Below are 22,783 nucleotides of genomic sequence, written 5' to 3'. Positions count from 1 at the left end.
GCAACCAAATTCAATTCTGTCCCCATAGGATTTGTGACACAAACTCCCTCCCCAAGCCCCAGTTAGAGAGGCTGTGTTCCTTCAGTCCTTCAGGATGACCTGGAGCAGAAGATAGCAAAGATGTCCAACCCCTACAATTTCCAAATTATACCACCTTGATCTCTTTCCCCCACCAACTCTACATCTCTGATATTTCATACACTTTCATAAGATTTTATTATTGGGGGAAATACAGCTCCGCAAAAGCACTGCTGACGCTTAAGAATAAACAATATCTCTTGGCACAGTAACTCAACAAAAGTAAGAAGCCAACATTCAGCAAAAGAAAAAAAAGAATACACCTCAGCTGTTTCTTCCCACCTTTCTCCTCATCCCACCCCCTTTTTTTACCCCTGGAGAAAGGGGGATAGCCCACCCCAGGCCTATAAGAAGTTCCCATTCACAGAGGTCTCAGTGGTAGAACAAATAGACCAGAGTGAGGAGGAAATAGCCATTGAAACTCTACTTTGAGAAACCACTGCAGAGGGGGTTGCTTGGCCAAGAAGTGATGCCTCTCTTTTCACACCCCACCCAATTTGAGGTGAAGAAATGCAGGCAGCAGGAAGAGGCAGTGTTTGCCTTAAAACTGGTGGCCTCCAGTAACCCTCCACTTGTACGAAAGGAAGGGCCAAGAGGCAACTGAAAGCCAGCCAACTTACTGTGCTTTTTTGTGTGGGGCTTTGTGGGGTGGTCTTGCTCCTTTTTCATATCAGGTGACTCTGCTAAAGAGAAAAAAAGGAGAGCTGCTTCATTTCCCTATTTCCTACAATTATCATCTTCATTCATTCATTTCACCAGTATTTATTGAGCACCTACTACATGCCTGGCACTGTTCAGGTAGTTGGTTGTGAACAAAACAGAGCAGAGATGATAAGTGCTCCAGAGAAAAACTGTCAGGGTGAGAAAAAAAGGGTAGACATGTGGGAATGGGAATAATTTGCAATTAAATATAAGGTGGTCACAGAAGAACTGATAAGGGGACCAGAAGGGTGTGAGGAAGACAGTCACACAGAGAACTTGTGGAAGAGCCTTCTATGCCTGAGAACAGTAAGTGCAAAGACCCTGAGGTTGATGTACACAGAATAGAAGGAAGCCAGTGTGGCTGTGAGCAAGGGGCAGAGGGGAAACAGTGATGTTCAGATCACTAAGGCATTATTGGATATTTTGAGGATTTTAGTTTTTATTCTGTGAGAGATAAGAAGTCATTGAAGGATTTAGGTCATCGAACAGTTTTTTTTTTTTTTCTAATGTAATACCAAAATGTAAACATTTAAAACAAAGAAAGATGACTTTTAAGCCAAAGGAGTGCCTTTTTTGGCATGCAAAGTTACATTTTAATCAGCCAGACAAAGGTGCCATTGACTGGCCTGAGCTCAGCACAGAGGGCCACAGTGGACTGTGGAAACACAAATTAGTTTAACAAATGACTCATTATGGTGACCCTTGAAATTATCAACAAGAGAAAATGACAGAGGCAAATTTGTGAAATAAAACTTGTTAAAAACAAAACTAAATGACTTAGTGTGTGTGTGTATTCCTGTGTGTGTGTGTGCCTCTGTGTGTGTGTGTGTATTTATGTCAGTGGGCATGTCCAGTATCAGGAGAACTAAAGCAGATCTTACCCAAAAAAAAAAATCCCACCATCAAAAATCTGCCAACTTGAATACAGAACTGCTCGTAAGTGGTAGCCAATCCCAATAAGAAATTGGGCCAGTTTATCACATCTCTTCTGTGGGCTTTACATCAGAGTTCCCTAACTTAGGGTTTGCTGACCCACGTGTGGCTTTCAAGAGCATTTTAATCAGACCAACACTGCTGGCAAAGGAAGAGGATCCAAGCATTCGAGATTGGCAGGAGTGGTTGATTATTCAGTAAGGTTTGAACACCACTAGCTCCTATGAAAATGGTAAAGACTAGCTCTTGTTTCTTTAGCACTTACTTTATACCAGCACTCGGTCAATACTTTACATGAAGCACATTATGTGATTCACACAATAACCCTATGAGGAAAGTACTAGCAGGATCCAGAGGTTTTACTCATAACGACTATTCTATGCCATTTACAAAGATGGTGCCACATAACAGATTTCATAAATGCTTTCCCTGCCAAGAATCAGGTTCAGTTCTGCAACACTCTAGTCAGTGGGGAGAAGTCATTCCAATTTGATGATTCTGTATTTCCCAACGTGCATAGACGCATTCACCTTTCTGAGCACCCAGACTGTCACAGCTCGAAGCTCCCAGCAGCTTGAAAGTCGTGGTGGGGTGGATGAAAGAGTTTTAATAAGATCTGGTTAGAAGAGAAACCTCTTTTTCTGGTGGTTAAATGCACCGCCACCCTCCACTACCCCCCCCTACTCCCTCCCCACTACAACAATGTCAGCAGGAGGGTTTGCACCTGACTCAGATTTCTCTGAAACCTGGAAAAACAAATTCACAGAAAATGCAAGGAGACTCCACTCTCCCTCTCTGTAGGTTTCACAGTGAGGTTGCGACATCCCATCAGGATGTGACAATATTGCGACAGGTTGGCACCCACCCCGGTTTCCAAGTGATGCATCACTCTGACAGGGCCACGTTGTTCTGCAGACAAAGAGTGGCATTTACCCAGCAGGCCACAAGCAAAGCTTATTTTCAAATGGCATCCAGGAGTGGTGCAGGGCCATTATTTCAGAGCCAGGGCTGAAGTCAGAAAAACCCAAGTGTAAGTGTCTCTCAGCTTATTGGCCTCAATCCTTACTTAGGGGTTGCAAACACATGTAATGCAAGAATCAATTACTTTGGGAGATTAAAGTACCGTTATGAATAAACTGGAAACCTTGGACCCTCTCCCCAGAAAAAGGCACATATGTGTGTGTGCACTCATGAAATTCTGTAGCAATTTCAGGAGTTTGTGGGCCATTTAGCTGTCCATGGATTCCAGATTAAGAACCCCCAGACCAGCTACACCAAAAGGAAATGTTCTCTTTGAGATGTCAACCATTTACCCATGCTAGACTCCATCCATCTTAAGGAAGAACCTCAGCCAAAAAAAAAAGCCCTCAATAAAAATGTGACCATCATTGTATGGAAGAATATGCAGCCACAGGCAAAAAAAAAACTGGAATTTCTTCTAGCCTCTTCTTCCAGTCCCCAGTGCATGGGGGTCAATCTGTAGAATCACCCACCTGCCTCAGCACTAAAATCTTTTGATCTGAAACTTCACCTTAATATGATGGCCTCTCCCCCTGGCTCTTCCCCTGGCCCTCAAATAAAAGTCAGAACCTTTGAAGTTAGCCGTGTGGTTAAGTGACTCATCCTTATAAAATAATAGCTTGCTCTGAGGAAGTTGTCCAGCTTGGCTTTCTCCTGCTCTGCTTCCAGGCACCTCAGGCCAAGGTCCAGTCTGGACCCGGGCAGCACCAAGGCACAACTTTATGAAGAGTTCCAGAGCATGACTTCAGCTAAGCTGCTTCACAAGAAGCAAAGATTAGAAGTATTTGCATATGATTCAGCTGTGAGCCATTTCTTTACGGGATATACAAATTTCAGTGTTATAATAGACCATGCCACCCTCGCTCTAGGCTCAGCGAGTCGGTGAATAAACACATCAAGCCTGCGTTGGCATGATTGGCTTGGGGACTATCGGGCAGATCAGGAACACTGGCGGCAGCCATTTTATGAAATGAGCAGATGACAGAGAAATCAAAACACGGCCCGCTTCCCCACCTGTGTTTATCAGCGAGGGCATCAGTTTATGTGTGGCCTCACCTCAGTGTGGCTTGTAACTTGCATTAAAACACATAAAGATACTTAACTGCCTTCCATTTCATGGGAGCTGGAAATCAGAAGACTCAGACGAATGACAGGTCTTCGGGCAGGCCTGGGGGGTTGCAGCAGGGTGGGGAGGGGGTTGGGGGGTCCTGGTTCCATTCAGTAGAGACTAAACTATTCTGAAAGGGATTGATCCTTACAAGGCTGTAATTAACTATCCTACCTGGAGGGCTTGTTACCCCAAAGAATTTACCAACCCAGACACCGAATTGATTAAGTGATCATTCTGATAGAGCTCCTGAATGGCTTATCTCTTTTTTCAGCCTGTGTTACAATTTCAGGATAGGAATCCAGGATAAAGAGATTAAGAATCAATGAAGGGACTTCCCTGGCAATTCAGTGGTTATGACTCGGTGCTTCCACAGCAAGGGGCATGGGTTCAATCCCTGGTCAGGGAACTAAGATCCCCACATGCCCCATACCAGAAAAAAGGAAAGGAAATCTCTTGAACTAAATAAAAATGAAAATACAACATATCAACTTTTTAAAAAAGAACCAAGAGGTGTGAAGGAGAATGGATTTATAAAGCTCATTTTAAGAGGGACTATTCAAAAGTAGAGTAAGTGAACTCAGAAGGTAGTGAGTTCCCTGTTACCTCCAGAGGATCTTCCCCACCCAGGGATCGAACTCACGTCTCCTCTGCCTCCTGCATTGCAGGTGAATTCTTTATTCTTGAGCCACCAGGGAAGCCCACAAACATGAAAACGGACATTGGTCCCTATTGATTCTGAGATTCTAGCAGGTAAGTCAGGATGTAAAAGAGAGCAGAGTTGCCTGGCATGAGGGCAGCAGAGCTGTGATTACTGCTTTTGGTTTCCCAGGTGCCTTGAGAGCTAACCACCCCTGAGGCTCGGGAAGTGGTTAGTTCAACTTCATTCTTAGTTGCTATCTTCTGCCCTAAGCCAAAGACTCGGGACATGGGAGGCAATACCTTAGGAAGTATGGCAGGAAGTTAGAGGGTGACAGGGGTGGTTTCTTCAGCTCTGAAAACCTTAGTCTTGACTGAGTGGCAACAAAATTTTACTCTGACTGGCTCAATTCCCCCAGAATGGCAAATCCACTGCAGAACGTTTCCAGTGTTTGATCTAGTTCCCTAATTTCAACAAATATTTAGAGTGACACATAATGCGATGGGCCACAGTGGGGGAGGGGGAAGTAAAAAAATGAACTGTCCTTCTCTCTTCACCTCAATTCCAGAAGCATTTACCCTGGCTCCCAGCCCTGTCTCAATCAAGGGGCTTGAACCAAACAAAACCTCAAACCAAAAGCTTTCGTTTTTTCAGTTCTCAACAACACACTCAACAAAAGCCAAAAAAAAAAGAGAGAGAGAGAGAGAGAGAAGGGGTTGTTGTTTGACTCTTGCCTTTCACAAACACTCTTTTTAAATCCGAGTTCTGAAGCTGCCCCCAAATTAAGTTCCAGGAAAAGATAGAGTCACTTGTAACAGGTCTAAGGTCTATTTTACAGAGCCAGACAGAGCCACAAGTTTGCAATGAGATCAAGAGTTGGCAAGAAACCATCTCTTCACCTTCCCAGTGCGCTCATTCCTACCAATAGACCTATTTGTAAGTGGATGGAGAGGAATAACCTGAAAGCCCCTCTCCCAGACTCCCAACAGACCCACCCTCTCACTCACTGTGACTTTGACTGAGTCATGGATAGCCTTCGGATACATCCAATCTTGAACACAACTAATATGAACATAACTCATAATGTGCAAGTGGTCTGACTAACTATAGTCCTGATGAACCTTCAAGTGCAGACTTTAAAACTGACCCATGATTCCCAAGGTTCTAGAAGTTTTAAGCAGCTGCACCTTCAACCCAGAGACCATCTTCCCAAGTTCACGGACCTCTGGATTCCACTGCGAGACATTCTTTTTCTAAAGCCAAAGACAGCTTGTTGAAAATTAAATAGAGCCTTCTCCCCCATAAATATACCCATTTATTAATGATTTTATCAGATAATTTCACAAAAGTAAGTTTTTATTGAAAAGAGAGTTTTTCTTGTCACAAGAGAGTGACTTGGTTTCACAGTAGGGAAACACTTTTCCTAGACACATGTTTACCGATCATTTTCAATAGATAAATATGAACTCAAAAGCAGTTCTTTTATAAACCTTTCCCAGACCTTCTGTGGGAAAGCCTCCAGCAAAGCTGGAAATGCAGAGCATTGGTAATTCTCATTAATTCTCAGTAAGCACTTGCATAAGGTACACTCAGCCTTGGGTGTCAGGACAACTTACCAATGGGAAGGTGACCAGTGGTTGTCATGGAGATCTGGGCCCGGCAGAAAGTTTTGCTGTCCAACAAATCTGTGGCAGTGAAAACATAAGGGGCATTAAGATCCCCCTCCTTACGACATAAAATTTTGGCTTTTAGAAAAACAGAATCAGAATGTAAAGGGGGTCTTAAGTGCTGGGGAGTTAGTTACCTACTGTGCTACCATAGCTGGTGTCGTATAAATAGTTTTCTTCCTTCCAGGTGTTCATGATGGAAGGGTCTACAAAGGACAGAAAAGGGAAGCGTCAGCAGCCACCTTCCGCAGGCGGGGAGTTTGTCTTTTCTTACTCACTGTTCGTTATCAAAAAGGTGTGGGACAAGAAGGTGGTTTTCAGAGAAAAGAGATCAGATTCTACTTCAGTCACATGTTGATTTACAATAATGTTAGCCCAGTTTTTCCTCCAGCGCCCTGGGGGAGATGGACTTTGCTACAGCCTCATCCAGGTGTTCTAGACCTGTTGCATTTTGAGGGACCTGAGAGTAGTTGCCACAGTGGGATCCTACCCTAGACCAATGCTTTCCTGGGGGTATTTCCAGTCTGCACCTGGGGGTGGGGGAGTTCAGGGGCCTGGCATTGTCATACATTCTACTGTACTGTCACCAGAATACTTTCATACTAGTTTTAAAAAATGGTAAGGACAAGTAATTTCATGATGAATGAGCATCTTTTCCTAGTAATATCTTCCTGGGAGAATGAATTATGTTTCTCTCATAAAAAGTCCGCTCAGTCTTATCATAGAATCTTTATTGCTAAAATCCAGAGTGAAACTCTTTTTAAGTTGGGTGACAGCTCCCTCCCTCCAGGACATCTCCAATAGTCTTAAGAAGTGGACATAAAGTTTTCAAAATAAAACTGAAGAGAAGAGGAGATTGTAACTGAATCAAATAAACAGCTTTTAAGAGTAGAACCTCATTAAAATGGATAAAGAAGATGCAGTACATACATACAATGGAATATTACTCAGCCATTAGAAAGAAAGAAATAGTGCCACTTGCAGCAACACAGATGGTCCTAGAGAGTATCATACTGAGTGAAGTAAGTCAGACAGAGAAGGAGAAATATCATATGACATCCCTTATATGTGGAAGCTGAAATGAGCTTACAAAACAGAAAGAGACTCACAAACTTAGAAAATGAACTTATGGTTGCCAGGAGTGGATGGGATAGTTAGAGAGTTTGGGATGGTCATGTACACATTGCTATATTTAAAATGGATAGTTAACAAGGACTTATTGTATAGCACATGGGACTCAGCTCAAAGTTACGTTGCAGCCTGGATGGGAGTAGGGTCTGGGAGAGAAGGGACACATGTACATGTATGGCTGAGTCCCTTGGCTGTCCACCTGAAACTATCACATTGTTCATCGGCTATATCCCAATACCAAATAAAAAGTTAAAAAAAGAAAAAAGAGTAGGGCTTCATTGCCTCATCTTGGAAAAGAAGTTCGTTCTTTCTTCAGAGTGCTGGCTAAGCACATCTCTTGACTCTTTAGATTTCAGACTCAACAGAAACTCCCCTCCACCTACCCCAAAAGCAGCCCAACTCCTACACACCCCCCACATCTGGGCTGATCTCCAACAGAAGATCTCTTTTTTTTTCCTGGCTGGCCAAGAGCTGAGTGATCTGGCAGGAGCTGTCACCTCGTCCCCACCAGGAACTTCCTGCTCTCCCCTCCTCACGGATGGAGATGCCCTCAGCTCCCTCCTGCCCAGCATCTGAATTTCAGGGCTGGAGTGGTAAGCCACTGGCCAAGTTTCATTTTGTTTTTATAGCATAAACTGTATAAAACCTGACTCACTGGCTAAGTCCTCTTGTTTATGACATAGGGATTTAGCTGGTATTTGAACTAATAGCTACGTGCTTGGGCACCCCAAGCCCAATCTCTTGGGGTTACACCCTCTCTCCTCGTTGGCTTACCTCGTACACCTGTTGTTGTCTCTGAAAACAAACTGAACCAAACGAGGTTTGGGGGTGTTGGCCCCTGTATGAGCCTCCTCTCCTCCCAGGGTGCACCTTCTTCTCCACCCTTCAGCTCAGCTTTCCTGAACTGGCAACACAAGAACGTCTGGATGGTCGAGGAGGAATTGTCAGGCACTTGGGACCTCTCCGGTACCCCCTCCTAGCTCTTCTACTGGGGCTATCTGTCTGGTCAATAATGGGGGTTAGAGGTGAGGGGCCACCATCCTCTTGGCCAAGTTCTATTCCTGTTTCTAAGGCAGTCAGGCCCATAAAGCACAAACCATCTGGGTAACTCAACCCCTGGTCTCTGGCGGGGGAAGGGCAGGGCTGGAAAACCTAATTAACATGCTTAGCAGCTATTGTTTTTTCTTTAATAATGGTAGACCAGCCCCCTTATACAAGAGTAAATAACTGCATGGGGCCAGTTTCTGCCCCTAGTGACTCACAAATCACCCCAGGTCAAATTCTGTCCTTGGTGACTGGCACGAAAGCCTCAGGGAGACCTGTGGCTGACTCTGTGGTTGGCCCATGTGACCCACATTCTCGCTGATGTGGGCATGGGGAGATACCCTGGAGCAGGGGCAGTTCCTGTGGACTTGGGGGGACTTGCAGAGTTCTCCCTAGACTAAGAGGTCATAAAAGGGCAATATGACAGGAAACTCTGACTGATACCAGGCTCTGGGGCACAACTTCTGGAGGCAGTTACTGTTCTCTGCAGGTACCCTGGGGCTGGGGGGTGGGGGGGAGGTGGGGAGACAGAAAGTCCCCAGGAAGAGAGAGTTCAGGACAGAGGAAGGAGGGAGGATTGGGCAGAAGGAGAACAAAATGAATGTAATGGCTCTGGGACCGCAGACTCTACTCGGAGCTCAGAACAGCAGCCTTTGTCTGAAAGCGCCCTTAAGGCAGGAGTCAGTTCCCCAACTGCTTTGGATATCCCTACAGAAACTCCAAAAAAAAAAGAAAGAAACTCCAAGGTCCCCAATCTCTCCCCAAGTCCAGTCTCTTGGGGTAACACCTTCTCTCCTCGTTGGGTCACCCCGTACACCTGTTGTTATCTCCTCATAGAGTAACTACGACACCCAGTCCGGAGCTTCCTCCTCTTTATGAAACACACTCCCTCCAAGGGAGAAGAGGGAGAGGAGACACTGACGCTTCCTCTTCTCTCCTCTTGCTTCTCCTGACTCGGCCAAGTCCAACCCCCTGACTCTCTGCGGTAAGGAGGATGCCGGCTTAGACTCTGCATTTTTCTGGGCTCCTGGATCAGAGCCTGGATGCTCCGCTGACCAACCACGGGAAGCAGAGACGTGTGGGAGGAATTAGGCTCACCACCAGTCTAGAAGTCAGAAACAGTTGGCAGTCATGGTCCCAAGGACAAGGAATGAGATTCGTGGCAGGGTGGGAGGCCCATTGGAGACAGCCAGGGAAGAGGCATCTCTGGATTTCCTGCCAAAATACTGGCTCTATCCTGCTCCCACACTCTCCCTCACACTCGCTCCCAACTTGTGTTCCCCAGGCCTTTGCTTCCCAAGTTGGCTCCCTTCATCTACCACGACTCACCGGTTTGTTCGGTTTTGACAATGACATTGTGCGTGGACTGGAACAGGTCACTGCTGCATTGGCCTGTGAAGGGCAGATTGGGAAAGTCAGAGCGGGCCCGCAAGGAGCCAAAACGTGTTGCTTGGCCAAGGACGAAGCTGGCTTCATGGAACAGTTTCTGCCAAGCCCACTGCCTGATCATTATCCTTCACTTCAGAGATGGGGCTTCCCCCTCTGCATCTGTAATCTCAAGCCTGGGGTCCTTGACCCAGAAAATCAATAGCTGAGGCACCCACCTCAGATGGAATTATTTGGCCTTTTAAAGAGAAGACATCCAGTATAAGGGAACAAGAACTTTAGATGTTAGAAAACCAGTTTCTCCACTAATAGCTGCAAGTCACTTCAGCTTTCTCGGTCTTGGTTTCCTCAACTGTAAATTTAGGGGATTAAGCTAGATAAAGTCATTAGATGGCCTCTAAGGTGCTTTCCCATACTAAGATCTGACACAAAATGCAAACAAAAACACAAAACCATCTTAATTCTTTTTTGATCTTAAATGAAACCCCTTTTGGTTAGATCTAATCTGTGAGACGTCTGGGTACGTGCAGTGATTCTTCTCTTGTGTATGCCTTACAACTTCTCTTCAGATGTATCATGTATAAAAGCACATGCATGCATGTTCGAAGTAGCTTCAGATGTGTCCAGCCCTATGGATTGTAGCCCGCCAGGCTCCTCTGTCCATGGGATTCTCCAGGCAAGAATACTGGAGTGGGTTGCCATTTCCTCCTCCAGGGGATCTTCCTGATGCAGGGATCGAACCCTTATCTCTAATGTCTCCTGCATTGGCAGACAGGTTCTTTACCACTAGCGCCACCTGGAAGCACCCCATTAAAGCACATATATACATGTAAATTCATTTTGTATGTTTGTCCTCCACAGCCAGATTACAAATATCTCAGGAGCAGAGGTCACTCTTTAACATCTCTGACCTTCAGTTTTCCCAGAAGAAAACTTCCCCTATCAAATGGGCGCAATGTTTATTTTCTCGTAAGGTCATCAAATGAATCCATTTACTTGGAGTCTTTGTATAAATAAATACTCAATAAATGTAAGTTAGTAGAATGTCTACAAAAAGGCAAACGGCAAAAACAAGGTGAGAAATCTGGCCAGGAGGCAGTCAGAGGCACCGGCAGTATGCCGTGGGACCAGACAAGTCATGGAAGGCCAAAAATGGAAGGCCAGAGCTGGGAAGTCAAGGGTGACCACATCCCCTCCCACGCCTCCCTGTCTTAAGCTTCAATCAGAGCAAAGCTTTAAAGGAGTGGATTTAATTGGAGGTGGGGAGGTAAATATTTTTAATTCTTCAAGTATAAGTCTGCTCTTTCTGAAGACTCCTGGGCGTTATTTTTAGAGCCTTGTTTGGTTTGGTTCTAGTAAAAGAAAAATGAGCAACCACCTCTGAGGAGGGCGGGAAGCAGGGAGTGCCCTGGAGCTGAATGAGGTCATCTCAAACGGCCACCATTGCTGCCAGCTCAGCGGCCAGGCATTGGGTCTCTTCAGTGTTGATGGCAGCTGTTGGGATCTGAATCTGGTCCCCAGCCCTGGAGCTCATGTTCCCCACAGCCCCAGCTCCACGTCCAAACACAGGTTCTGCTTGGATAGGTGTGCCCGTTCCAAAGTAGACAGGCCAGCCCACTATTCATACGTATCACTGCTTCCCAAAAGGGTTCTCAGAGGAGCTGTTTTTTAAATAAGCATTATCAGAAGAACTTTAGGCCAGTGTCATGGGCATTCTGCAAGATAGTTGTCTCCCCTTCCAAGCCAGTGTAGCGTGCATGCGTGTGTGAACCAACTATCACTGGTAGGTAGCCTTTGAATGCTTCCTGTCTATGCCCTGGGTGAGGCGTCAGAAGAACATCTGGGGCTCTAGGATAGCCCCAATCCCAAAAGTCACTGCAGAAACATCCCAAACCTGTCCAGACCATTAGTTCTCACCCTTTTTATGATTGAGGACCTTTTAAGAATCTGTTGTCGGAGAAGGCAATGGCACCCCACTCCAGTACTCTTGTCTGGAAAATCCCATGGACGGAGGAGCCTGGTGGGCTGCAGTCCATGGGGTTGCTAAGAGTCGGACACGAGTGAAGTGACTTAGCAGCAGCAGCAGCAAGAATCTGTTGTAATAACATAAGGTTTCTCTCCTCCCCCAAAACAAACTAGATCTAATTTCACCTATTTTTTTACCATACTTACGTCCCATTGTAGGAACCTAAATATAGAAATATTTTTAAAAATATCCATGGTGATCTTAACCAGCAAGTGATTGGGAATGAAACAATCAAACCCCGTTTGTAAGAGAAAGAAGTGGTTTTCTGAGAGCACCAAGTATTCTGTGAACACCCAGCTAACCCTTGTCTCCTTGGGAATTAACCATAAGGAGACAATTACATTACCCTAGCTTTGTATGGGATTTGGCACACCTTGTACCCTAGGCTTCAAGCCTGTCCCCTCTCACCTCTCTTCTACTTCCCTGTCTTGGGAAACAGTCATTTGGAGGTGAGACCATCCTCAGATGTCCCTAAGCAGGAACCCTGACAGTCGTGGAGTCTCTGCCCTTCCCAGCTGGCTCCTAGCAGGGTAGAGAGAGTGAAAGAGAGTCACCATTCCACTTGAGATGCTGCAGGTTGCTATAAAGGAGCTGCCCCGCCGTCCCCGCCGCCCGGGTGAACTCCTGCAGACTCATGCTGCAGAGGTGCTCGCCGTTGACATCAAACTCCTGGAAAGGGATGCAGCTGGCGTCCAGCTGGTTGGTGTCCAGGAGATGCTGGAGCCACTCCCACACCTGGTACTTGGTCCAGTACTGAGGATGGATTTCATGCCACTGGCCTCCAAAAAACCCACTGGAAACTGCAAAAGAGGAGGCAGCCCTGTGAGTGACCTGTGTCTGTCTCTGAGCATGATCCCAGACAGGGAGGTGCACCACCAGAAGTCACAGGGATAGTAGCCAAGGTGTGCATGCATCAGCAGAGGTTTGATGGACTCTGGAGAGGAGGCTCTGGGAAATGCAATTCCTTCCCTAGTTGTGGTGGGAGCCAATCATTCAGCCTCCCCACATCTTCCTGTTGTTCCTTGTATACTTACCCCTGGGCTCTGGATAAGGACACAAGACTTGAAATGCTCTGAGATCATGAGCTTCTTCCCCATCTTCCACAAAGTACCAAGAAAGCTAATGCATTGCTACAGTTTCAGCAACGTATTGGCTTTCTGCCCACACCCACATAGTTCCCATGGTTTTTTTTCCCTCTCTCTCTCACACACACCTATACATACACACATACCCCCAATTCAGACCATTTTCAACCAGAAGCCCTGAGACTTGGGTTCTCTTCTTTATGATGCCTTTGTTTCTCCCCAGAGTGGTCCAGATGATTCATCTGCTCGCTATACTGATGTCCCCCTGCCTAGTACTGGTTATTACAACCACTGTGACGTCAATTCCCTACCCAGTTACCTTCAGCAACTTCCCTTTATCCGCTGAAGTTAGGTCCAAAACTTCCAAGTCAGGTACTGAGGCTCTTCACTATTCCTCAAGTGACCTTTTGCCTTTTTTCTATATTGTCCTTTAGGCCAGTTTGAGGTTTAGCTATGACTCCCTGTTGAATTCCTGCCCAACTCACTGACTCTGACCACCCATAAAGCCATCACAGACCCCCTGACCGACTATGAGGGCTGCCGTCTCTAAATCTCCAGGAAACATTCCCATTTCTCATGACTTCTGTCCTGTTTTTGCCTTTTTTGATAGGTCTTTGCAGTCCTATTCTTCTTTGTAAATTGTATGCTCAATTTACCCATCCTTGTATCCATCTTACCCATCCTTGTATCTCATAAAAACTACTCAGGGCTTTTGCCATCATAGGTGCTTTCTCTATTTCTTCAGTAAATTTGTTGCTGAAGAAGAAATAACATTGGAACCTGGAAGAGCTGTGAGGTTCATTCACAGGATGGCTGATTCAAGTACCAGTTAAGAAGAGGAGTTCCTTCAAGCCAATAAATATTACTGAGCTCACTATGGACTAACCATCTATGTATGTGACTCTCATATTCACTTAAGAGAACATCACTAAATCAACCCAGAGTGCTGGAGGGATGGGAAGAGAGAGCCAGCTTCTGTTGGCATGTGACCAGGCTGGGAGCTCTTACGATCCCTTCTAAAGCAGGGACCAAGGAAGGGAGTGCTGTCTTGGAAAAGGCGAGGGGTAGGGACAAGGGGAAGACCCTATTATAGCCCACCAAGCTGAAGAAGGGGAAATCTAACTGAGCATAACACACAGATACTCCTACCAACTCAAGGATGGACCAATAAAGGAAAATGTGGCACGAGAAAATGGTCCCTAACTTTTTCTTCAAGGTCCTGCTAGATCAGTATTTCTCTAAACTCTAAAGTAATTATGAATCACCAGGGAATGTTGTTCAAATGCAGATTCTGATTCCATAGACTTGGGGTGAGGCCTGAGATTCTGCATTCCTGGTGAGTGTCCCAGGGATGGGGATGATGATGATGATTGTCGGTGGACACAGTTTGCGTGGCAAGGAGATACAGAGCTCCAAAAGGTCTGATCCCCATAATACCCATAGCCTGGCCCTCAACACTCCCCGAGGAGAAGCTGAAGGGGGAATGCTTCCAACCCACTCCTGTTTTTGCTCACCCTCTTGGACTTCATCCACTGCTCCCAGACTTAAGGATTGCTAAGAGCAGGAGGTCAAGATCACGTGGGCACAAAGGTACTGTCCTGGGTCATAACTGCCATTCACATTAGATGCCTTACTCTTCATATCTCACAACCACACAAAAGCAGGCCTGAACCCTCAGCTGGGGTCCTAAAGGGGAAGCCAACAGTGAAGGGGGAAGGGATAAGGATCGGAAGAATCTAGTCCCCACATTTAAATACATAGAAATATTCCCAAATATACTAACACACTGAGCCTAGACGGGATGTCTCTCATTCCCCCCACTTTTTTTGGTGTCTCACCAATACAGCTGTTGAAGGATGGGCTATATTTTTTGCAGCTCCCCAAGTCTCTGTTCTTTTATCTTTAAATTAATTATTTTGTTAACTGTGCAACTCTGAGCTTGCAAACCAGAGACAACAACTCTCAACAACCCCACACCGGGCCTCCAGTACTTTCTTCTTTCAATGTCACGTGATTCAGATGAGAGGAGGGTTCCTGACAGTGCAGCCTATGAGAACTTGGCAGAACCAGAGAATTTTGTCTGAAGTTGAACAGGGCAGGCTCCCCACTAGCCTCCAGAAGTTTGGGGAGAAGCATTGAAAAGCCTATGAGTTCAGCTCCTCTCTGGCATTCAACTGGTCTCCCCGACCCCATCAATCAAGACCAGGAGCTTCTGGAAGTGAGAATGTAACAGTGATGAGTGGATTCCACTCCCTGCAAAGCAAACAAGAGGAATGCTGCCATAATGGAAGGTCCTAGGGCTTGGGATGCAAAAGACTTTCCAGCCTGAAGAGCTTTACCCTGTTTAGAATTATCCTTCAAGGTCCCCACAGGAAAGCTCATGCCCAGAAAAGATAGCAGTTCAGGAGGACAGGTGATCAAATAAGAGAAGGTCTGCCTTCTGTTTTCTGTCTGTTTTCCATGCTGTGTGGCTGGGGATTCCAAACTGAAAGGTGGAGCTGCCCAGGAATCGGCAGCTTCTTGGAGAATGCAACCCTTCCAATTAGCATCCCACTCCTGCCTCCCAGACACTGTTCACCAAGAGCCACTTTCATGATGTTCAAGGGAAGCAAGAGCAGCAGAGTCTCTGGGGAGGAAATTAGCAATAGGCAGAGGGTGGGAGAAGGCCCAGACCTCCTTATACCTGCTGCGGTCCAGTGCATAGCAGTCTGCCCCAACTGACTGCCTTCACAACAAGGTGCATGGCCCTGATTAGCAACGACTGTATTCAATCTGGCTTCTACAGTAAGCCGTGGGCTGGATCCACCAAACCCTCTATAGGCCCCAGAGTTAAGCCCTCCCTCTTCTAATCCATCAATCCCAGATTAAAGCACCACAGGCAGGCACATGGTCTCCTAACAAATCTACCCACCCTTTACAGAGGGAAGTCACCGGAAGATGAAACAGAAAAATGAAGCTGCTCTAACTCTCTTCTCCTTAACGTTCATGCTTCCATGCCACACACACACACACACACACACAGAGTTTTCTCTCCTATCCCATCTTCATATCCCAGCCAACACTATTAAAATGGCCTTACTTTGGGGTATCTCTTCTCTCACCCTCTCTGTCAGCTTACCAACCTGGAACTTTGAATATTGAGAGGAAACCACGTAATATCTCAAGTGGGCTTCTGGCTGGGGCTCCAGGGACCTCTGGGGTCTCCTGCGTGAAGAGTTTTCTCCAGTCCCCCTGGCTCCCACATCCCCTGTATTTCCCACAGGCCTCCTGGCTCCCACACCCCCTGTATGCTTCATGAAGTTGGGGAATGAAGTCTAATCAGAGCAAAGGAAGAAGCTGCAAGGGGAAAGACATGCGCAGCCCCCTTACCATTGCACGTGGGGTAGCTGTCTGTCCAGGCCGGCTGCTGGTGGAGAAGATTGTTGCTGGGGTTGAGATTCATTACACCACTTCCTTCCAGAATCATGATCTGTAAGGGGATCAAACAGGCCGTTCGGTCAGTGCCTCTGGGACAAACGTCATTTCAGAGTATGGATCATAGAGCAAATTTAGGAAGGAAGAAAGAACGTGTCCTCCCATCCACTGCCTGCCAAGCATGTTGCCACAGCCCTTTCAGTAAAAGCAAAACTGACTGGCAATTAAAAATTTCCAGGTTCAATTTTCATATGCATGAGGCAAGTTTTTACAGCCACCCATTCATAAATGAATAATCTCTGCTCGGGAATGAAACAGGAGGAAAATGTAATACCTGCTCACCGGGTGAGCCTGGCTAGCAGCCAACTTTTTTCTTTTTTTCTACAAAAGTGAAAATGTCAGAGAGATTTTGTTGAAAGAGGAATTGCCATTCGGTAAAATCCCAAACGGGTAGCAGAACAGACCCAGCACCTGTGTGGGAACCCAGACTTGAAATCAGACATGTACGAGTTCTGACACACCTGAGCATCCTGCACCTCGGCATCCAGTAAATTTCCTCAGCGAGGATATCTGCCAAGAGATGGGCTGGTCTCAGGGGACCTCAGCCATATTTGACCTAGAGCTTTTCAAGTACTTCACTCTGTGATAATGTTATAAATCAACTGGCTTCTCCAAGACACTGACCCTTCCCTTCCTTCTTGGTAAGAAGTTCAGCCTCATATTCCCTTTCCTTTTAGTTGTCACCATTCAGTTGCTCAGTCAACATCTGACTCTTTGCAACGCCATGGACCGCAGCACGCCAGGCCTCCCTGTCCTTCACCATCTCCCGGAGTTTGCTCAAACTCATGTCCATTGAGCCGATGATGCCATTTATCTGGAGGATACTGCAAGCTTCACAGCTGATCTGAACGGGACTTTCTCAGTATGGGGCTCATTTTCTCAGTAAAGGATCAAGGAGAAGAGCCTTTCTTCCATGAGCCTGCTTTTGGATTTTTTTGAACCGTACGAAAATTTTACGCTTTAGAAATTATTCACCTCAGTCCTCCAGCACTTACAATGTTCTTACCCTCATGCTGGACTCAAAGCCTCAAAAGTGTGTTCAATCATTCAAAGGATGAGCAGCCTGTTTCTAGAAGGTGACTGAGCCTTACCCGGGACCTCTAAGGGTAACCTGCTCTTTCTAAATGTTGGAGTTGGGAGAAGCTACCATTACAATAGAAGATCATGGAAAATTCTCTGCCTGTTTGGGCGAAAACTTGCATCTTCATGTGTCACCAACATCCCCAGGATGGAAATTGTCCAACCAGAACCATTCCACTCCCTTAAAACCCCTTCCTCTAATTTAACTACTGCTCCTTCGGGTCAATGTAGGGCTTAAGAGGGGAGAGAAGGAGTCTGGAAAAGGCATAGAAATTCACTCATGTATTCATTCATTCAACAGATATTTATTAGCCTTGAAATGGGTTGGGCACAGTTCTAGGAACAGGGAGTAGAGCAGTGATTAAGAGTTGAATTAGGCTAAACAGGAACATTTATGGTGATTATTAACATCATCATCCTGGTTGTTTGGCAAATAATTAGGCCTGAATTCAGCCTGAGTAGAAAGTAGAAGGCAGGATGGGGTGGGAATGATGAGCGCTGTAACAGACCATGGGGAGGGGAGGTAGCCCAGCTGAGTTATATGTGGTGGTGCCATAAAGATGAGTTTCGACGTCAGAAAGAGCTGGGGTTTATCCCAAGTTCCACCACTTAATACCAGCTAAGGTTTGTACTAAGTCAAACAAGTTATTAGCCTCTCTGAACCCCAGTTTTCTTTTATATAGAATACAGACTATTATACCCACCGTATGTATTGGTTGGGGCTTAAGTGAGTCTCCGTACCTCGAGCACTTGGCACCAAATAGGACACGACTGCATAGCAGGCATGTTATGACGAGGAGGGACACTATGCCTCTGGACAACCTGAACCAGAAGTAACCGTGGGCCTCAGTTTCCCCGGGTGGAACGTGAAGGGCGAGTAAATTGCTTTTGAAGTTCGTTTCCAGAAATGTCTTGGATTCTCACTCTCAGAGAAAACCAGCCCAAGTCAAACCTCCTTTTCTTTTCCCCATTGAGCTTTCTAGAGCAATAGCCCTAAGCTAAGAAATCAGATGGGGGACTTGAAGGCAAAAGAAAGCTTCCAGGTCCCCAGAGAGGTGGCTGGGAGAGGGAGAGGACATGGCACCAGCTCCTGTTTGCTCAAGGCTAGGCTTGTTCCTTGCCAGCATTTGCTCAGCTACAAGCAGTAGAAAGGTTACTGTTTAACCCTGAAAGGGCTGGAGCTCAGAGCACAGTCCATGTGCCCTCCAGGCTGGGGGTGGGGGTGGGGTGTGCAGGGGAGGCTTCCCTGAAATTCTTTCACAAGGCTTTGCCTGCAGGGCTGTTTCAAAGTGGCTATTTCAGTGGAAGTCAGGCCTGCTGGGGCCAACTATGACCTACTTCCTCAGCCAGCTCTCAGGGTTTCTCTTCACCAATTCCCCAAAATCTAGAAGACAGGGTGGGGTGAGGACCAAACACCCAGCTTTAGAGTTGGGAAGAGGTGGGCTCAGATCCTAGTTCTCCTGCTCCCCGTGGGTGACCTTGAACAAGTTCAAGTCTGTCCGACCTGAATCTTTCTGATCCTCACTTTCCCCACTTGTAAAACGGGAACAACCCAAACTCAAAGGGCTGTGGGCATCAAATGAACTTGTGCACACAGCTCAGCGGGTACTAAAAATTCAATAAATGTCGCAGGAACATGGGGGCCAGGCTCCCTCTTATGACCAAATGCCCCAAGAGCCCCTCTCCTCCAGGCGGACTACTCTCAGCCAGAGAGAAGTCCTGAGGACTACAAGGTCACAGCTGCCCCATTTCCATCTGGGCCCCCAGGAGGCTGAGTGCACTCCCAGCTGGCACCCCCTTTCCAAGGGAAAGCAGCCAGGACAACGAGGGGCCCTTTTTTACAGGGCCCAGTAAATGGTTAGCACCCATAAAACAGTTTATGTGGCTTATTCCTCAGTGAGTCAGAGTTCACTGAGCTCACCCAGGCTGCTGAGGAGAGAAGGTCAGTGTTCTCAACGACCATGCCCTCAAGGTGGGCACGGAAGGCCCCTGGGGCCAGCATGGCTGAAGGCCTTTCAACCAAGTTCTACCCCCCTTGGAGGCCCAGCTTTTCAGGTGTAAAATGAGGACATTTGCCCCCCAACGGCCTCACAAGATGGTTGAGAAGATCAAATGAGATAATAGATAATAAATGTGTCTTTTGAGAATGGGAAAAAAAGAAAGAAAGAAAAAGCATTATTATAACCAACTCACCCACACTCCCGCATACACAGGTAGACTTTCCGTGGTACATGGCGATTACCTTCTGCTGTGCTTAGTCACTCAGTCGTGTGTCCAACTTTTTGTGACCCCATGGACTGTGGTCTGCCAGGCTCCTCTGTCCATGGGATCCAGGTAAGAATACTGGAATGGGTTGTCATGCCCTCCTCCAGGGGATCTTCCCAACCCAGGGATCAAACCCACGTCTCCCACAGTGCAGATGGATCCTTTACCAGCTGAGCGACCAGGGAAACCCAAGAATCCTGGAGTGGGTAGCCTATCCCTTCTCCAGGGGAACTTCCTGACCCAGGAATTGAACTGGGTTTTCCTGCATTGCAGGCAGATTCTTTACCAGCTGAACTACCAGGGAAGCCCAGGTGATTACCTGATGAGGTATGAAAAGCAATCCTTTTAATTCAGAAGTATTAATGCTTCTCTTTCATCTTTTTACTTTACCTTCAGCATAACTTTTATTATTTTCTTTAAAAAAAAAGTATCCATTATGGGAGGTTGAGATTTTGGAGACTTTGAGGGCTGGGTTGGAACCCAGACTCCCCATCTTTGTCTTTGAGCTATGTGACCTGGAGTGTGTTACTCCTTCCGAGCTCAACATCTTCACTGATTCCAAAGAGGGAGTCAGGGGACCGTGGATGTCCTCCAAGCTTAAGGGCTATTTGGAAGGATAAGTAATGCTACGAAGTTAAATGTCCTGGGCTTCCCTGGTGGCTCAGATGGTGAAGAATCTACCTGCAACGTGAGAGACCTGGGTTCAACCCCTGGGTTGGGAAGATCCCCTGGAGAAGGGTGTGGCAACTTACTCCAGTATTCTTGCCTGGAGAATCCCATGGACAGAGGAGCCTGGCGGCCTGCAGTCCACTGGGTCACACAGAGTCGGACACGACTGAACTTCTAAGCACAGCACATAGTACAGCGCCAGCTCACGTGCTCTTTTAATATGTTTCTTTTCCTTTTCTTAAACATCAGTTCTCAAGGTGTTCCTCTAACACATTTTACTTCTTCCAAGATGGGAAGCAGTAAATTGAGAGCCTAAGGAAAAACAGTTCCAACCCTTTGAGCTAAAAGCAAGCTGGAGAAGGATGCGCTTCACCACATTTCCAGCTAGAGAGAGAATTCTAGGGTGAAAAGCAGAGCTTCTCAGCCTGGGAGGGACTGGCATTTTGGTCCAGGATGGCACTTGTTGGGAGGGCTGTCTTGTACACTGCAGGATGCCTAGCTGCATCTCTAGCCTCTTCCCACTAGATTTTAGCAGCACTCATGCACCACCCTGGGAGAAAAGTCCCGGAACCAGATCACGCCTAGTTATGAGCTCCAGTCAAATCAGAGCCTGTGGAGACAACAGCTCAGATTTTTTCTTGCTGGTGTGGTGACTTTGGACTAGCCTTTCTGAGCTGCTATATCCTCTCCTGGAAAACTGCCACCTAGGCTTGCTGGAGGACCGAAGGAGATTCAGGACCATGGGGCCCCTGGCACAATGCCTCATCATACCCATACCCGGTAACTGCCTCTTAGGTGGAAGTTTATGAAAATGCACTGACTATTGGACCCCCTTTGTCCAGTCTCACATAGTATGTATTCTGGGAACACAGCATAAATTGTTACTTGGAGTATTGAAAAATGCATATCAGAAAAAGAAAAAAGTAAGTTTTAATTCAAACCAAAAGATTGAAATGCACTGAGATATACAAGGTTTTTCCATCTGCATTCTCTTCACTGATGCCTCCACATTCGCCCAAGACATCACCCTTTGCACCACAATTCTAAGACTGACACTTTGGATGATAGAAGTCTGCTCTTTATTTCAAGAGGAGGAACCACGGGTGGGATCCAATCAATTACAGCAGATGGTCCCTCGTGCCAGCCGTCCAGTCGGACACTCTTCTACCATAGGCAGCAACTCCCTGGGCCACTAGTGTTTGGCCAATCCGAACCCAATTTGGCGGAGAGGCAGCACTGTGCTATGCTGGGGTGGCCAGAATCACTCTTTATTCCCCACTTGGGTAAGGGGCCCCTTGGGATTAAACACAAGCACCCACAGTGCCCTAAACTGCTCCGACTCAGACTATTTCTGGGCAACCCACATATAGAGACAACCCACCACTTCTGTACCCACCCTACCAGACCTTCATCAAGGGTGGATTCCCATCCAGCACCAGCTTGACCACCATGCACCGGGAAGACCAATGGATTGGGGAGGGGGCCAGCAGAACACCTAGCCTGACCCTAAAGTTTAAGAGTGTCACATTTTAACTGTTGCTCAGCAACTCAATTGGGAGTGGGTGAGACCAGCCACAGAGGCAGAATCTCACTAACATCTGGGTTGCAAGGACATACTCAAGGTGTGAGGAGCTTCAAACCCAGCCCAGCGTTGCTATGCTTCTGGAGGGCAGTTCTCACGGTGACTCAGATGGTGAGGACTGAAATCTTGATTCTGCTCCTTGGCAGGCTGTGTTGACCCTGGGGAAGTACCATCCTGTTTAAAGTTTCACTTTCCCCCATGATAAAAGGTGGAAGAAATTGGAGTTGATGTGTGGATCAAATGAGAATGTTTGTAAAATTCTCACATAGTACGTCAGGAAATGTTAGCTGTCACCGTGGGGTCTGCCCAGAAATCTCTCTCTGAACTGTGTTGGTTGGCTTGGGCAATATTCTTAGGGTTGAGGTAGACTCTTCAGAGGCAGGGTGGTGCAATGGAGGGAAGCACCAGGCTGTGGAGTCAAATGGCCATGGTTCAATGCCAGGTTTTGCCAACTGACTAATCACTTGGACAAGTGATTAAATTTCTTTGGGTCTCAGTTTCCTCATTAATAGAATGGGGATGATATGAAAAGGGTTGTTGAAAGACAAAATGAGGCCATACCAGTAGAATGCTTGATACATATTACACATATCACAATATACATATTAAGTACTTGGTGAATACGAGCTAATAAGTGTCAGTCGCTCAGTAGTGTTCCACTCTTTGCAACCCCATGGACTGTAGCCTGCCAGGCTCCTTTGTCCATGGAATTCTCCAGGCAAGAATACTGGAGTGGATTGCCATTCCCTTCTCCAGGGGATCTCACCAACCCAGGGATTGAACCCAGATCTCCTGCATTGCAGGCAGATTCTTGACCATCTGAGCCACCAGGGAAGTCCCTAATTATTATTATTATCTTTTATTTATTGTGTTGTGACTTATTATTTCATTGA

General features: G+C 46.6%; 1 protein-coding gene across 1 annotated transcript in view; it reads right to left on the bottom strand.

Annotated features, from left to right (window-relative positions):
* EHF (ETS homologous factor) overlaps positions 1-22,783 on the bottom strand; it is a 43,297-nt gene that overhangs the window by 5,321 nt on the left and 15,193 nt on the right. The window contains exons 2-7 of the mRNA XM_043909147.1: positions 16,190-16,289; positions 12,290-12,535; positions 9,653-9,715; positions 6,286-6,354; positions 6,098-6,166; positions 699-761 (exon numbers count right to left, since the gene is read on the bottom strand). Coding sequence (XP_043765082.1) covers positions 699-761; positions 6,098-6,166; positions 6,286-6,354; positions 9,653-9,715; positions 12,290-12,535; positions 16,190-16,286 — 607 coding nt within the window. The 5' untranslated portion in view covers positions 16,287-16,289. The remainder of the gene's footprint in view (positions 1-698; positions 762-6,097; positions 6,167-6,285; positions 6,355-9,652; positions 9,716-12,289; positions 12,536-16,189; positions 16,290-22,783) is intronic.

This window comes from Cervus elaphus, chromosome 1 (assembly GCF_910594005.1).
Source record: "Cervus elaphus chromosome 1, mCerEla1.1, whole genome shotgun sequence".
Lineage (NCBI taxonomy): Eukaryota > Metazoa > Chordata > Mammalia > Artiodactyla > Cervidae > Cervus > Cervus elaphus.
The sequence above is the reverse complement of the archived record's forward strand: the minus strand, read 5'-3'. Positions and strand labels throughout refer to the sequence as shown.